At 51.5% G+C, this 17,595-nt stretch overlaps 1 protein-coding gene across 2 annotated transcripts in view; it reads right to left on the bottom strand.

Moving 5' to 3' along the window:
* Positions 1-4,070: 4,070 nt before the first annotated feature.
* Positions 4,071-17,595, bottom strand: part of KCNH6 (potassium voltage-gated channel subfamily H member 6) — a 144,755-nt gene continuing 131,230 nt past the window's right edge. For both annotated transcript variants that reach the window (XM_019500802.2, XM_014609184.3), the window contains 7 exons: positions 17,216-17,468; positions 13,555-13,748; positions 11,791-11,890; positions 10,437-10,724; positions 9,715-9,895; positions 7,858-8,056; positions 4,071-5,468 (listed from right to left, as the gene is read on the bottom strand). In XM_019500802.2, coding sequence (XP_019356347.1) covers positions 5,184-5,468; positions 7,858-8,056; positions 9,715-9,895; positions 10,437-10,724; positions 11,791-11,890; positions 13,555-13,748; positions 17,216-17,468 — 1,500 coding nt within the window. In that variant the 3' untranslated portion in view covers positions 4,071-5,183. The remainder of the gene's footprint in view (positions 5,469-7,857; positions 8,057-9,714; positions 9,896-10,436; positions 10,725-11,790; positions 11,891-13,554; positions 13,749-17,215; positions 17,469-17,595) is intronic.

Below are 17,595 nucleotides of genomic sequence, written 5' to 3'. Positions count from 1 at the left end.
AGAGATGTATAGGCAATGGAAGCAGGGAGCAGCCACCAAGGAGAAATATATCTCCCTGGCGTGCTATTGCAGGGAATCAGTTAGACAGGCCAAGGCGGGGCTTGAGCTCAGGCTGGCTTCAACAATCAAGGACAATAAAAAGTCCTTCTTCAGGTATATAGCGGGCAAAAGGAAAGCTCAGAGCAACATAGGGCCCCTGCAGGACAAATCAGGACAGTTGGTGGTTGACATGGGGGGAAAAAAGCAGAGCTCTTCAATGAGTTCTTCACTTCAGTGTTTCTATGTACTGACCAAGCCAATTCCCCCACCTTGATCATTGACAGATGTCCACAGGGCACCAGTCCGCCTATGGTTAATTCTGAAATAGTTAAGGAGCTCCTGGAGGAGCTGGATGGGTACAAGTCAGCAGGCCCAGATGACCTCCATCCACAGCTGCTGAAAGAATTGGCCAGTGTCACAGCTGAGCCGCTGGCACAGCTGTTCGAGCACTTGTGGTACTCTGGCCAGGTCCCTGAGGACTGGAGAAGAGCTAATGTGGTGCCCATTTTCAAGAAAGGGAGAAGGGATGAGCCAGGTAACTTTAGACCAGTCAGTCTCACCTCTATTCCTGGGAAAATGCTAGAGAAAATAATCAAAGACCACATTTGTGCAGGCCCAGCAGGGGAAATCATGCTGAGGGGAAACCAGCATGGGTTTGTCACAGGTAGATCCTGCCTGACAAACCTTGTAGCCTTCTATGACCAGGTCACGCACTGCCTGGAAGCGGGAGCTGAGGCTGATGTCATCTTCCTGGACTTTAGGAAGGCTTTCGACACAGTTTTGCACCCTATCCTCATTGGGAAGCTAGCAGACTGTGGAGTGGACACCTACACGGTCAGGTGGGTGGCCAACTGGCTTAGGGACCGCACCCAGAGACTGGTGGTGGATGGTTCCTTCTGGGCCTGGAGGGAGGTGGGCAGTGGGGTCCCGCAGGGTTCGGTCCTCGGAACGATATTATTTAATATCTTCATCAGTGATTTGGACTAGGGCGTGGAGAGCACCCTCTCCAAGTTCGCTGATGATACCAAGTTATAGTTTCATAGTTTCATAGTTGGTAGGGTCGGAAGGGACCTTGACAGATCATCAAGTCTGACCCCCTGCCATGGCAGGAAAGAGCACTGGGGTCAAACAACCCCAGCAAGGTGTTCATCTAACCTCCTCTTAAAGACCCCCAGGGTAGGAGCCAGCACCACTTCTCTTGGAAGTTGGTTCCAGATCCTAGCTGCCCTGACTGTAAAGTAGCGCCTCCTGATGTCTAGTCTAGATCTACCCTCTGCCAGCTTGTGACCGTTATTTCTAGTCACTCCTGGTAGTGCTCGGGGGAACAGGGACTCCCCCAATGCCTGCTGGTCCCCTCTGACTAGTTTGTAACAGGCCACTAGGTCCCCCCTCAGCCTTCTCCTGTGGAGGCTGAACAAGTTCAGGTCCCTTAGCCTCTCCTCGTAGGGCCTGCCCTGCTGCCCCCTGATTATGCAGGTGGCCCTCCTCTGGACACTGTCAATGCTGTCCACATCTCTCCTGAAGTGCGGCGCCCAGAACTGGACACAGTACTCCAACTGCAGCCTGACCAGTGCCGCATAGAGGGGGAGGATCACCTCCTTGGACCTGCTTGAGATGCATCTGTGGATGCATGACAAGGTGCGGTTGGCCTTCCTGACTGCGTCCCTACACTGTCGGCCCATGTTCATTTTGACATCAATAATGACTCCAAGATCCTTTTCTGCTTCTGCACTGACAAGAAGGGAGTTCCCCAGCTTGTAGGTATGCTGCTGGTTCTCCCCCCCCAGGTGCAGCACCTTGCACTTGTCAGTGTTGAAACTCATCCTGTTCTCATCTGCCCACCCCTGTAACCTGTCTAGGTCCAATTGCAGCCTATTCCTCCCTTCTAGCATGCCTACATCCCCTCACATCTTAGTGTCATCAGCAAATTTGAATAGGGTGCTTTTTACCCCATGGGGCAACGTTAGTACACCGGAGGGCAGGGAGCAGATTCAGGCTGACCTGGACAGGTTGGATCAATGGGCAGAGAGAAATAGGATGCAATTTAATAAAGATAAATGTAAGGTACTCCACTTGGGAAGGAGGAACCCCCAGCACACCTATAGGTTGGGGAGTGTCCTTCTTACCAGCTCAGAGGCAGAGAGGGATCTTGGAGTCATAATAGACTCTAAGGTGAACATGAGCCAGCAGTGTAACGAGGCCATCAACAAGGCCAATTGCACCTTGTCATGCATTAGCAGGTGCATGACTAATAGAACAAAGGAAGTGATGCTCCCTTTCTATGCAGCACTGGTCAGGCCACAGTTGGAGTACTGTGTCCAGTTTTGGGTGCCACACTTCAAGAGGGATGCAGCGAATCTCAAGAGGGTCCAGAGGAGGGCCACTCGCATGATTAGTGGCCTTCGTGATAGACCCTATGGGGGGAGGTTGAGAGAGCTGAATCTCTTCAGCCTTCACAAGAGATGGCTGAGGGGAGATCTTGTGGCCACCTATAAATTTATTAGGGGAGGTCAACGGGGAATAGGGGAAGCGCTGTTTACTGAGGCGCCCCAGGGAGTGACTAGAAATAACAGGTGTAAACTAGTTGACAGTGGATTTAGGTTAGCTATTAGGAAGAAATTTTTCACAGTAAGGGTGGCCAGGATCTGGAATGGGCTTCCAAGAGAGGTGATGCTATCACCTAGCTTGGAGGTCTTCAAGAGGAAGCTAGATAGTCACCTGGCTGGGGTCATCTGACCTCGGTCCTCTTTCCTGCCAGGGGCAGGGGGTTGGACACGATGATTCATTGTGGTCCCTTCCGACTCTACAATCCATGAATCTATGAAGTAGCAGTGACCAACACACACTGGGGGCTCCTCTTCAGCTTCACACCCTGTCCTGAGCAGGCAGTGGGACTTCCCCCTGTCTCATGGAAAGACACCCCATTAGCCCAGGACACACACAAATCAACTTCCACCTAGCTCAGGCACAAACTTTTTAATTCCTCTTCTGGTTTGTGCTTCTCCAGTGCCAGCTCCCAGGGCTGCTTTCTCAGTCTCACACCTTCCTCTGGTCCCTTTTCAGGAGCAGTTCTGCAGCTTTCCAGCATCCATCCATCCCTCCTCTTCCAGCATCCATCCAGTCCTCCCAGAGCTAAGTCACTCCCTCTCAGCTGTCATGAGCTGCTGCCTGCACTTGCACCCTTTCTAAGTGCAACAAGGCAGGGTAATTGGGTTTTGCAAGCCTCCAGCCCCCTTCCCAGAAGGGTGGTCACTGGGGCTCCAACTGATCATCTGGGAGGAAAAGAGTTGTGACAGATGAAGATGGGCCTATATTCTCTTAAAGGGCCAGCCAGCCCACAACAGCTCCCAAGGCTTATTTACTGGTGTCACCAGAGCAAGGGAGGAGCAAGCAGCTCAGGTACCTCTACTGCAGAAAGAGGTGGTTTCATGTGCTCCAAGGGATCATGACTGTACCCTATGTACTGTTGTTTGTGTGAGTTGTGCACAGACGCAGCATTAAAACGCATTAATGGTAATTGTTTTGTCTGTTTATTTGAAGCAGAACATTGTCATTCAGCTCTAAAGTCACAGCAGTTTAGCTCCACTGTACTGGCAGTCCAAATACTTGTGTTGGTTCAACTCTGAATTCTACTGCTTAGAAAGTCCCTTCTCCCCCTTTTAAAATGGCTTAGTTCTCCATCTGGCTGCAGCCCTTGTGTTGGATTATTCTGAGTGTGCAGGTATGTCCTTGTGACAAAGTTTTGGCTAATAGGGTTCTTAAGAGATGGCAAGATCCAGCCGTGTTCTGATTTTGCTGGGAGGAACTGCATCAGTGAAGGTCCACAGGCTGTATCCTGTGGAAGCTGCATACTGCATGCTCCATTAGCCCTAGCATACCCAACGATGGTGGCTTTCATAGTAGGAAATAAAACATCTCTGGGTCCTTGTAGATTAGGGCCAGGATGTGGAGTGACACCAGCCATGGGGGAGACTTGGGGCACTGCTTACAGCTTCCACTTCCACCCTGAACAAATACAACCATGCTCCACATTAGGTGCCAAAAACATCTTTATTAGCAAAGTGTATGCTAAAACTCCAGAGAAAGAAATGCTCACAGTTTTGCTACTCTCACAGGGAGCTCAGTACGTTATTTGAGCAGGCAGCCTAGAACCGTTATAGCATCTAACCAAGTGGCAGGGTGGCTGGGGCAGTTAGGCGCCCTCCTACAGGGAGCTACAGGGATTCCTCAGGGAAAGCATCTATCAAATCTGTATCAAAAGAGGCTCTTTTGAAGGAAGGGCCAAAAATGTGCCTGGGGGCTGGTTTCCTCATCTGCTTTCCAGGATTGTGCTTATGAGTTTTGTGCTTTCCACCCAAGCCAGGGAACAGTTGGGTTTATCTGGAAAGGGGCCAGGGATTTGTGAAAGTTGGATGCAGGCTGGAAGCATTTTTGGGCCAGCTTCTAGGTCCATCAGCTTTGCTGCAGGAGCCTGCACTCAGGAGCTTGCACTGAGGCAACATGGAGAGATGATGACCACCATCTCCCTGTTTTTAAATATTAGTCAGGTGGGACGAGAATTGCCCCTCCATACCTTGGACTTTAAGCCTTTAGCTCCTCCCAATATGCCATTGTCAGTTCCCCACATCTCCCCTCCATGGAATATCTTCTCCACTGCTATGGTATCACCAAAGGCCCCATTGCACTAGGCATGGTATAAATACAAAGGCAGGTATGGCCCCTGCTCAAGAGAACTGATGGCAGAGTGTCCTCTTGGTGGACAGCCAAGGATTTGCCTTTCTATCCTTGTGGCCTAGTTTGGTTCTGTCAACAGGATTTGTACCAATGTCAGGGAATGCCTTGGCAAGGAAGAGAAAGTGGGTACCTACTGACCCAACCAGCCCAGCAGCTTTTTATGAATGAGCTGCTTTGGGTTCACTCTATGATGTGCAGTTGAAATCTACTCTACATAAACTGCTGGAGAATGATGGTCTTTGAAGCCACCCATTCTATACTCTCCTCCTAATGGCAGAAGACCGTTACAAATTGTTCTCCTGAGCCAATAACTGGGTCCTCCACCTCTCATCCTCATGGTCAAAATCAATATCTGCTACATGAGTTCTTAGTTGAGGTTCCTTTAGACTTGGCTTGAAGCTCATATGTCTCTAACTTCCAGGGAGCAGGGGGTCAGAGAGGTGTCTCTGAATGTCCAGGTGTTCAGAAGATGCCTCAAGGTACTCAGGGAGCGAAGGGAAGCGGATGCTCCGGTAAAGTCCTGGAGTACTTGGTGCCCGCTGGTGGGGCTCTGGGATGGGAAGGGTGGGAGAATGGTGTTCCTGCTCAGAGTTGATGGTCATGGTTTCGTCGGATGCCACAGTCAGGTGTATCCCACTCGACAAGGAGTCCCTGGATTTCAAGTGAAACTTTTCTATCTCTGTATAGCTTGGGCTCTGGGGGAGGAAGAGGAACAAAAGGAGGAATGAGGTTTGTTATTGTGAAATTAAAGGAAGGCCTCCAGGGTCTTGTGGCTGGGAGGAGGTGTAGGGCCCACAGAGAGATCGCATGCTGTTGTTCCATTCGTATCACCAGGGTCAAAGAGAAAAAGCCTCTTGCCTTTTCACAGGAACTCCTCAGAATAGAGGAAGCCTCCCCTGTGACAGGAAGGAGGAGGCTGGTGTTGCAGAATCCTTACAGAGGGGCCTAGTGGGTCAGTCATATGGCCTGAGTGACATATGCCACCCAGGGGTCAACTCTGACTCAGCAGTCACAGCAGCGTGGCTTCACCAGTGGCCCCCACACAGGCAGGGCCACTGCTTTCATCAGGCCATGACAGGGCAGATGAATCATGTGTGGAGCTCAGAAGGGGCCCCCTTGTTAGTTTGTGCTGTAGCCCCTAGGAAGTGGCATAGAGGTCAGTAGGTTTTCTTGTTCTAGAAAATCAACTGGCTTGAGTCCCTCGGGTGCTGGACCACCTCAGCCCCCAGGTTGCTGGATCAGAAGGGATGATGTGACAGAAGGGATGATTTGAGATAGGATGGGCTTTGAGGTGGCCATGGGCTGACTGGCAGGGCCCAGACTGCCAGAGAGGAGAAGCGGAAATACAGGGATCCCAAAAAGGAGCAATGGATGTGGGGAGGAAGCAGCCTTCTCAGCCAGCTCCTCCCTGCACTGCAAGGAGATAGCAGAAGAAGGGATTTTCCTTGTTCTCCTCATCGTCCATTTGGAGAAGAGGGTGTGAGGTCTGCTCCAGCCCAGCCACCTCTGTCGCAAAGGGGAAGGAGGAGAAGATCATGCTTGAAAGCCAAGTCTCCATGCTTTCCACTATGTTACTACTCCAATGACTGGGTAGCAGGTCTGCGCGATATTTTGGCAACTGTTTCATTTCGGAGGTGTTTTGGGCTGTTTCAGCACCCAAAACACCGAATCAGAATCAAAATGGAAGGCTCTGAAACAGCTCCGAAATGAATTGGAAGGCTCCAAAACGTTTTGGAAACGTTTTGGAGAATTTTGGAGTTTTGGAGCCAGGCTTGCAGGAAAACAAAAACTAAGAAGAGGGAGGGGAAAGACTGCTCTGATATTGACATCTAGCTCCTGGTTCAATTCCCCAGCTCTCTGATCGCTTCCCCCAGCTCTTCCCAGGGGGTGCGGGCCCCCAATCTGCATGCGGGGTTTCAGAAGGCTGCTGCTGCAGGCTGGGGCTAGTGGCAGCCACTTGGTGCAGCCTATGCCAAGAAGACTGTGGTGCTGCTGCTGCTGCTGGCCTCAGCCTGCAGTGGCAGCCTGCTGAAACCCTGCATGCAGACTGGGGGCCTGTGCCCCCTGGGAGGAGCTGGGGGAATGATCAGAGAGCTGGGGAATTGAACCAGGGGCTGGGGAATCGAACCAGGGCCTGGGGAATTGAACTTAGAGCTGGTGAATCCCTGCTGTGCAACCTGGTCCCGCAGGGAGCAAAGATCCATGTCGGGGTCTCCTCTCTGCTGCTGCCCGCCCCATGCAGCCCCAGATTTCTGTTCCCTGTGGAGCCAGGTTGCACAGCAGGGACCAGCACTGCCCTGCTGCGTGACCTGGCTCCACAGGGAGCAGAGATCCGTGTCGGGGTCTCCTTGCTACTGCTGCCCACCCTGTGCAGCCCCACGTCACTGGGGCAGCGTGGGATGAGCAGTGGCGGCAGGGAGACCCCAGTGTGGATCTCTGCTCCTTGCAGAGCTGAGTCTCACAGCAGGGACCAGCAGGCTTGCTCACTGCTCTGTGCTGCTTCCCTGCCCCGTGACCCAGAGTGACAGGGATCAGAGATCTGTGTGGGGGTCTCCTCGCCTGCATGGAGGGCAGCAGCCCTCCCCCCACCGCCCTCGGACGAACCACTCACGGCCCTATTTTGCTTCCCACTGGGGCCCTGCAGCCCCTAGCTCCAAGCCATGCCCAGCTGGGTAGGGCTGTGCGAAGCTTCCCTTGCAGCCTATTCGAAACAGATTCAGAGGAGATTTGGCCAAAATGAAACAGAACAGTGATCCAAAACTCCGAAATGAATCACTGTCTTCCAAAACATCCGAATCCAAAACCAAACTGACACACAGCTGTTTCGTACAGCCCTACTAGGTAGGGGGCAGAGTGGCTCTTTTGTGGCCTGATAATCCAAATGCTGGCTGGGACAGGAGGCCTTTCCCACCTCCATGGACACAGACTTATTTCCTTTAGGGCTCCTGGGCTGTGCTTGGGAGTGGGTGGGCTTCAAGGAGGGATATGGTCAGGACGTGCTGGGGCTGGATTTGCTTAGCTGAGTGAGGTGCTGAGACACTATGACAGGCCAAAGTGCTCAGTTCTCAATGTGTGGATGTTTACCTGCCCAGGAGGAGTCAGGTCCTCTTCCTGCAGTGGTGTGCATGGTGAAGCAGGCTCCATGCCCCTGGGAACGACGCCATACATGGCCAGATTATGGGAGGATGGCGAGATGGGGCTATAGGCAGGTGGCACTTGGGACAGCTGGCGCTGCAGCATCTGGAGGATTATATTAATGTCTGAAGACATCCTGGATTCCAACCTGTGGGACAGAGCAGACCAGCATGAGCATGCATTAGCATGGGGCCAACTTCTAGAATAAGTGGGGTTAGCAGTTTCCTTATGGCAGCCCCAGGGAAGCAGGGGGCATCTGAACTCAACTGGGAAAAAGTGTCATGAGGTTTGGAAGCAGGACCACAGATCACACTGGACTGGACTCATGGCAGGGCAGACAAAGCCTCTGCAGAGAGGCACCCCTGGCTCCATGAGATGGGATTAGGATGCCCTAGGTCACAGGACACCACAGAGATGCTTGTGTAGCTTTTCATCAGTGTGGTTCTGATCAGGAAAAATGTCAGAAGACCTTGGCAGGCCAACACAGGCAGGTTGCAGGGATTTGTTAATGTAGAGGCAATGTGACTGTGCAAGGATAGAAGTGGGATGGGGCAAGCAAAGTGTCCTTACATGTGCTTTGATTTCCCAAAGCTGTTTTAGCTCCTCCTCCCTTGGGTAGGCAATAGATGGCTGCATCATTAAGACAGGGATGCTGTTACCATCCTGCAGACTTCAGAGTGCAGAAGCTAAATCTTTCCCCATCCAGCTTGGGTAAGGCGCTTCTCCCCTTCCCTGCTAAGATATTCTTTATATAGATCCAGGAAAGCCTGGCCTTTTAAGGGTTAATGCTCACAAAGGAGCTGTTGGAAGGGAGATGAAACCTCCTACTCCAGTCTTGAACTGTCAGGGTTTTGGAAGAGGTCTTTTGGGAGCAGAGTGTTTATCTGCCATGGGATATTTTCCAGCTTCCTCTAAAGTATTTGGTTCTGGCCACAGGCAGACAGGATGCTGGATACAGGGCCTCTGGTGTGACCCACAACAGTTCCCCTGTTCTAAAGATTTATGTCATCATTTCTACTGCAGCTGCACATGGAGGCCCCAACTGAGATCAGACCCCATAATGACTTGAACTAAGAAGCTGATTATCAATGGAGGCACCAGGGGGCTCCAAGTGTTGCACTTAACTTTAGTAAAAAGACACATGAAAAACTGAGGCCCAATCATTCCTGGGCCTAAAGCTGGACTCCCTACTTCTGGACCCGGGCACAAAGATTGAAGCATTGCAATTTCTAGAGGTTCTGAGCATGCACAGCTTCTTGTGAAGTGAAGGGGCTCTGCTGAAAACCAGGTCACCCTGCTACATGCTCAAACCTGGCTGCAACGGTCCATCCTTGGGACTGCAACACTTCAGCTGGGGACTGGCTTGGGCCAAGGCCAACCAGATCGCAGCTCTTCAGATAAGTGAACTGTGGCATTTATCCATGGGGAGGGTCTGGTTCCTCATCCTATGTAATTAAATCAGTCTGGTTCCTGCTGAGGAATTACGAATGCAGCTGTTGCTGATAATAATTGCAGCAGGGGGATGAGATGGTTTAATAGCAGCTAAATTTGGGGAGCTGCAAGTCCTTGGCCTGCAGGGGGTTGTGTCAGATAATCCCCAAGGTCCCTCTGCTTCTACATTTCTTTTACTGAGCGTGGGACTGAAATGTCCAAAAGAGCCAGCAGAGGGCACCTGTGCTGCACTGCAGAATTTCTAGGGTGCTGCACTTGCAGCAGATTGGGAAAGTCTTGCAGGAGGCTGATCCCTGCATGCAACCAGGGTAGTGTGCCCAACAGAGGGCTGTAGGAACCTAGGCCAGTACCTACCTGCTGATCTGGGCTTGCAGGAGCTCCAGCCTGGACTCAATCTGGCCTGGCCGGTAGTCAATGTGCAGAGGAAGGTCCTGGGAGTTGTGGACCAAGGACAAGTGTTGCAAGGGTTCTGGGTGGATGTTTGGCTTTCTGTCCTCCCAGAAGGTGAACATACTGGGAATGTCCAAGGGGGTGGCTGGAGAGAGAGGAGAATCCGCTGCTGTGCTCAGGCAAAACACAATATATCCTCCCAGCACTCCCATTCTGCTTCCCTAATGTGCTCACCCTCTGGCAGGCCCCTCCCCTTCTTCCATCACACTGATGGACCCCTGCCCAGGCTGAGGCTGCTGCACACACACCAGCAGAGCATGATGCCTGCCAGCAAGAGGGCACGTATTGACTCCTGCCCTGTGGCTAGCAGAAGTGCCCACCAGCTTTGCATAGAGATGGCAAGTTTCATCAGGAGCAGGGCTTCTCCTCCCACAAGGTCTGACTTAATTCCATCTTCTGGAGAGCAGAAATTCTCCTTCAGCTGCCTGGCACCATGCTACCTCCTCCCAGGCATTTCCTGAGCCACAGACACTGCCTGGCACCCAAGGGGCTGAGGAACAGAGTCCATGGGCTTTTCAGCCCCTCTAGCTCTGTGCACAGAGCCTTGATAACTGGGGCCTTGATAGCTGCCAGTCGTAAACCCCATGGGTTTCACCCATGTCCCCAGAGGCTGTGGGTCCTGGTACCTGTGTAAGACTGGCTGCCATCTGCTGATTGCCTGCTGATGTCAGTGCCCCCATTGGTGGTGGTGACGAAGCTGAGCACAGGTGGGACAAAATCATCCTTCTCAGAGGCAAGGAAGGGCTCAGGTTTGGTGGGACTGGCAGGCTTGGCTTCATCATCACTGGTCTGGGAGCAGGGGGTGGTGCTGCTGCCCAGGTCATCCCACTGCTCCTTGCTGAGGGTGTCCTTGGTGTTGGTGAGCTCAGAGTAGGTGTGATACTGCTCCGCATCTGAGATGCCAGCGTCAGCATCTGTGGGTGAGGGGAGGGGAAGGGGAAGGGCAGGTCAACATGGTCCTGCCTTGGGACCTGTGTCCATCACAATGCTGAGCAGCATGATGGCCCACAAAAGAAACTTGTGGAGCCCTTCATGGGGGTAGGGGCAAAAGGGATGGTGGGCACCTGTCCAGGTTTGTGTGGAATCAGATGGCACTCAGTGTTGCCTTGTAGAGGGAGGACAGGATAGTCCAGCTGGTGCTTAGCTCCACCTCATGGGGAGGAGACCACGTGGGCCAGCTGGCATCAGCTCACATGGGAGGGCCCAACATGGGTAGGTCACTGCTCTGCTCCACCATTTAGGTTGAGGCCTGGGTCCTACTAGAACTGCAGCAGTTAAAAAGCTGGTCAGGCCTCTCCCAGGCACAAGGCTTCCCTGCCCCCCGCTCAGTGCACCAGAGCACTCAGCTGATTAGACCCAATCCTGGAAGGGGTGAAGTGCAGGTTTCCCCCCTCCATGCCACACTGGCTCTGGAGCCTTTCATGTGTCTGACCCCAGATTTTTCTGACTCAGCCCTGGCCCAGCTGAGAACTGTGCATCCTGTCACAGCTGGTACTACAGAGCTTGGGGAGGGAGCCAAGAAGAGCAAGAACATGAGGGAAGGAGGGAGGAAAGGCTGGTGACAGCAGGTGTGGCTTGGGTAGAGACTGATGTCCCACTGCAATCTATAGGGTGGCCATCATAGAGGACAGTTTGGTTGTCCTCTGTCCTCTATTGATACATAACCGGATGCCTTTATGTTCTCTATTTTTCTCTTGAAGATATAAATAGAGGACATAAAGGCATCCAGTTTTGTATCAACAGAGACAGAAGACAGAGTAGGAGAAAATCGGAATGTCCTCTATGATGGCCACTCTAACACCCTAACAGGCAAAAGAAATATCCTTTGAGGGTAGGAGATGGGTCAGGACCTTCTACATGAAGCCCAGTCACAGCATGACTAACAGTTGAAGTGAAGACATGGGATAGGGGTAGAGGAACACAGTGTGGGCCAGGCTGAGATCCTGGGGAAGACAGTGAGCAGTGCTGGCCAGGACTTACCAGTCTTACTGGGTTTGCAGAGGGAGTGTCTGCGCCGGCGCACACGGCGGTAGTTGCAGTCGTACTCCTCGCTGAGTGGTGAGCGGGGAATGCTATCTGCCTGAGGAAGAAGAGAGTTTGGTAACAGAAGGGGACTGGGGTTTATCCCAGCTGATCCTCAGCCCATTCCTCATCCTGAGTGAAGGGTGGACTAAGGGTGTCTCTCTTCAGGGCCTCCTCTGTGGGAAGATAACTGCCTTAATTTCCTTCCCCAGCCAGAGGCTTTGGCCCCAGGGACTATATATTGACACCACAGCAGGCTACATCCCAAGGAAACCTGAGACTTGGGCTGGACAGTCTTGAGGCTGAAATAAGTTCAGATTCATGAGAGACCTCAGCAGTTTCAGATCACTTAGGTGGAGGCAGTGGACAAAGGGACGATAGGTCTCTCTCTCTCTCACAAACCAGCCAGCAGGTTTCTCTGAAACGTAAAATCAGTGGTGTCTAATCAGATTGAGGAGCAGAATTTAATAATAATACTTAAGAAAAAATGACCCCTCAGTCTTCTGCCGGTAACATGCCTGATTATTCATAAAACATTATTTAAAAAAAAAATTCTTTGAGTAAGCTTGTTTGTGAATAGCTGGAGACATCAGAATATCCTTTTTCTCAGCCATTTTATAGACTGGGTAGTTGCTTGAAGTTAACAGGACTAAAGTATGTGGCTAAATGTGGAATGTTGTACTGGGTTTGGACCACTGTCAGGACATCTGCATGAAGACATCCTGCCATTACATCATCTCAATGTAATGACTTTGTCATGGCAATGCCATCTAAAAGTGACGATATGTTCAATCACCATGTTGTATCAATATGACACAAATCAAATCAGTCCAAAGTAGTTGTTGTGATGACATCAAAATAACATGACACTGCATGAGCATGCACTCATGCCACCACACAAATCACTGTCCCATCAGTATGTGATAGTGAGACCCAATATAAAATGAACAGGTGGAAGCTATGTCATCCTGTTAAACCACAAAGTGAAAAACTGTCCTTCAATGATGACAGCAGCAGCATGCCAAAATATTCTGAGTTGTCATTATGTCATGATGATGTAATGTTACGTCACAGCAAAACATCACAAGAAACTTGTCACATCAGAATACTAAGTCTCGCTGCTGACACAGGATCACTTTTCAGCAAGACAACACAATACTCTACCATGACATAATACTGATCTGCTCCAGTGCCAATAACAACAAAATGTCTTGGCTTAATGATCCATGCTATGCCACTATCATGTCTCCAACACTTTGGCCCATCACCACCTTGTGTGACAGCAAGACCACCTTGCTACCACAGCACTGAAGCATGAAGACCTTGCAGCAGGCTGAAATCAACTTTAGGGCAGTTTAAGGGTGTTGGGAAAGCTGCAGAATTGCAGCAGGGCCTTGGCTGCATGACCTGTAGATTTTCACAAAAATCTTCCTTTTGCATGCACCTGTGTGCTGGGCTCTCATGATACTCTGACCCCTCTGAGGAATGCAGAGGTCTTCTGAAAACCAGACTTACCAACTTGGGATTTGAGTGGCTGCAACATGAAAAAGCTTTTCAAAGACACAGCCTGTGGTGCTTAGCAAATATGCAAAAAACTTGAGTGGAAAATGCACACAGCCAGAAAGGTCACTCAAGTCCTGTGGCTGCTCTCCTTCCAACAGTTTAGTTGGAGGTGATGTGCAGGGGCAGCCTCAGCCCTCCATGCCTGTGTCTGATACTTACATCTCTCAGGTTGAAAGTTATCTCTAAGTTGCTCCAGAAATTGTCAGAGAAGGCAGGGTACATATCCAGGACTTCCAGGAGGTCCTCCCGCTGGATTTTATGCAAATCGCAGTAGGTCAGTGCCCGCACATCTGCGTTGGATTTCCCAGGCCGGGCATAGAGGCTGATGGGCTCTCCAAAGATGTCATTCTTCCCTGTGCAATGGAGAGGGGATTATTAGACTGTAGGGCAAATGACCAGTCTAAGCCTGTAGGGCTTTTGGGCTTCACAGAAAGTGTTCTGAAGTCCTGTCTCACTCAACAAGAGGATTGTTGAGTGAGACAGTGTGTCCCCAGCTGTGTCCTCACTTCCCTTGGCTCTTTACACACCTTTGTATCCCTGCTCCTGACTGTTTCACTCCTCCCACTCATACATTGTGATGTGTCCTATACGTGTGGAACAGCTGACCCTTTTAAAGAGCTCCCCTCAAGGTCCCTGTAAGTTCTCGGTGGTGAGAGTATATGTCCATACTGCTGGTTCTGGCAGCAGAGACATACCTGAGCTGGCTTTAACCTAGCTGCTGCAGTGCCAATAACAGCATAGCTGTTGTAGCACAAAGGACATTATGGTCTAACCACCCAAGTAACCACCCAGCTCTTGGGTGGGTTTTGCAGCTCACAATAAGCTCCATGCTGTTGCAACTGCATTGCTGCCAGCCACCAAGCTAGCAAGTTTACAGCTAGCACAAAATTGTATTTACATGAGTGGCAGCAACTACAGTACAGACATGCCCTAATGCTGAACATGTCCTTCTCTAGGTGTGGAGTGCTGTAATGCTCCCATATTCTTTGCAGGTCACCACCAGTGATGCATAATGCTCCAAATATTGTGTGGGTCTATAACAGGGAGCCAGGGCTCCCACTACTTTAAGACAGAAGCAGCCACAGGGCTGTCTTCATGTGGGGAAAGACTGCTCATTATGAGCTGGCTGCAGGGGAACAGGCAGTCAGGGACATATAAGCTTTGAGCGCCTATTGCTGGGACAGCCAGAGTGGCAGTCATAAACTGCCCATTAGAATTAAGGAGGGAAAGCTGTGCCAGGGTTAGAGGTAGGGATGCACTGATAAAGATTTTCTTGGCCAGTACTGATAGCCAATTATAACCAACCATATTGGATGATACCAATCCAATAACCGATATTTAATAATAAAGCTCATTGAATGAGCTTTAGTTCAAGTGCCCCCACTGCCATTTCTAAGTGTGGGGATGCTGATACAGGAGACAAGGCAACACTTTAATCAGAGTGGCTCTAATTAAAGTGCTGCCCCCCCCCACTCCGAGAGGCTCCCCACTGGGGGAAGGACCTTGCTGCACACAGCAGGAGGGAGCGGCTGCCCCAGCCCCTGCCAGGCTCTGCCCCTGGCCCCCTGGGGCTCAGGTTGAGTTATGCTGGGCTAGGCCAGGCCAGGCCAGGCAGCTCCACCTACCTCTCCCCACCTTAGTCATATCTCCAGCATTTGGCACCTTTTACAGCGCCTGCCCTGGCCCCAGCCTGCAGTCTGCGTTGCGCCAGCGCCCGGGACACTGTGGTAGCTGCTCTGCTCCAGCCCAGACTGGCTTCCCGGTGAAGGGCTGGGGGTATATTTGAGGTCACCCCAGTTCGTGGGAGGGAACCCAGGCATCTGGGGCCCTGGCATAATTAAATTATCGGAGAACATTATTGGCTACATCGGCCAAAGAAAGCTGATAGTTGATAATGTTAATTTTCCTTTCACTGGTGCCAGTCTGGTACACAACCAATATATCGATGCACTTCTAGTTAGAGAGTCACCTGATCTGAGGGAGCCGCTCCAATGAGCTTAAAAGCCAGCACCTGGAGAGAAGAAGGAGAGGGCTGGGAGCAACCAGGTGATAGCGGTCTCAGCAGGGAAAAGCTGCCTGAGAGACCCAAGTATTGGTTTAACCTTGAGCAGGGGGGAAAGTTTTATTCAATGGTTGTTTGCCTTTTGTGTTCAAGTTATGCTGGCAAATAGGGTGTGGATAAAAGGGAGGATGAGAAGGCCATAGTGGGGGTGCCTGAGGGCACACTGAGGTTTAAGCCACAGGGTACCTGAGAGGCAAGCAATTGAGCCCTGCCAGGGGCAGGGGCTCCAGTCATTGGAGTGCCTGAGGGGCATGGGAGTATTTGAGTCCCACCAGGGCTCGGCACAAGTCAGGCAGGTGGAAGCCAAGGGGGCACAAGCTTGAGTTAGGCAAAGCAATACAGTGATGGCTTGAAGGTGGGACAGCAAAGGCCAAAGCCGGAGAGGGGAGAACCCAGGGCCAGGGACCGAGAGTTTGAGGGGTAGAACCAGGGCTGGATCCCATAAGCTGAGACCCACTGCAGTGGGCCTTGGCTAAAGGAGCCCAGCTAGAGAAAAGGGGTGGAAGACAGGAAGACCAAGGCCTCGATAAGGGCTTGGAGGCCTGAGAAGGCCTGACATTGTACTGGGGGCGAGCTGCCCAATTGGAGTAACTAACTGACCAGTAATGTCTGCAAGGCTTGGGCATAGCTGTGGGGGCAGAAGGAGGCCACAACTAGCCCTTAAGGTAACTGGTGTCCTGGAGCATGGATGGAGGCCAGGAGGGCTTCACATAATATCTGAGGGAGAGGATAGGGACTGGCTGGATCCAGGAGGGACCCCAATGGTTGCAGAATAGCAAGGGCTCTCTCTGGGACCCTGGGGCAGCCTCCCTTCTCAGAATCAACTAGTTCCATCAAGGCATGGCAGGTGAGAGAAAAAGAGGGCACTCCAGGAGCCAGAGTGGGGCAGGAGCCACCAGGGGGTATAATAGCCACCCCGGGGTCCAAGCATATCATAGGGTCATTTCAGATTGGCAGTGGAGATTCCCTCCCATGGCTGCTGACCCTAGCCCAGAACTGTAGCAGACTGGTGATGACACTAGCCTGGATGCTACAGGTCCAGAGAGAGAAACACAGGGTCTTCCTGTGCCCAACAGCCTCTCTAAAGATGCCCCTCGGTATGTGTTACCTGCATCCTGACATTCCCCTCCCAGTGTGATGAAGCATCCATCAAATGCATGCACTCCTCCCAGTTCTCAAAACCTCTAGTCTAGGATCTGGAAAGCTAAGGCTACGAGGAGAAAGGAGATATGTGGTGCTGCTTGCCTCAGTCAGGGATCAGCCTTCTGTCATGATTCCAGTGCCTCTTCCCTGGCCTGACCCCACAGTGCTGGGGACAGCACTTTGGGAGCAACCAGGGGATAAAGAACTATCAGACACTAACCAGTTTCCTCACCAGCCTACACCTGGAGGGCTCTAAACTGGGATTAAGCTGGGAAGCTGGGATTGTGTTGATTCCTATTTGATCTGAGCCAGTTCATCCTAGGCACAGCTGGGCAGGACTAAGGCTAAAATGAGCATGAATCCATCCAGCTCTAGGGTTCTTCCCAGCCCTGATAGATAATTATCCCCAACACCAGATGCAAGCAGAAGCCCTGAACTGAAGAATGGAAGCCAAACCACATATCTGTCTTCCCAAGGAAGGATTTGGCTCTCATCCTAACAGGCAAGAATTTGGCTAAGCTGAAAAATGGTGTTATTCTCTCCTCTCTTCCCAAAACATCTCTTCTCCTCTCCTCAGATTTGCATTCCCCTGCCCAGAAGGAAGAATTCTTCTACCTAAGATGGCCACCACAATGTCTTCCCTGAGGATCTCGATGGAGCCGCGGGAGATGAAGTATAGTGTGGTGAGGACATCTCCATAATGCACTAGAGTGTCTCCTGGAGGTGCGTGGGTTGTCTTGAACTTCATGGCCAGGGCACGGAGGCAGCCCTTGCTGGCCCCCCGGAAAGCCTTGCAGTTTTGGAGGAGGGTGCGGTTCAGGTGGAGACAAATGTCAGCTTGTAGGCAGTCAGGGAAGCCTTTCAGCACCTGTATGAGGAGAAGGAGGTCATGATCACAAAGCAAACTCAGGGGAAGAGACCTACCACCAGACTGATAGGCAGACACAGGTGGCCTGGCCAGATGGCAGCTATGATGAAACAGTTCAGTCCACAGC

Source organism: Alligator mississippiensis, chromosome 4 (assembly GCF_030867095.1).
Source record: "Alligator mississippiensis isolate rAllMis1 chromosome 4, rAllMis1, whole genome shotgun sequence".
Taxonomy (NCBI): domain Eukaryota; kingdom Metazoa; phylum Chordata; order Crocodylia; family Alligatoridae; genus Alligator; species Alligator mississippiensis.
This window is presented reverse-complemented; position numbering and strand designations above follow the sequence as displayed.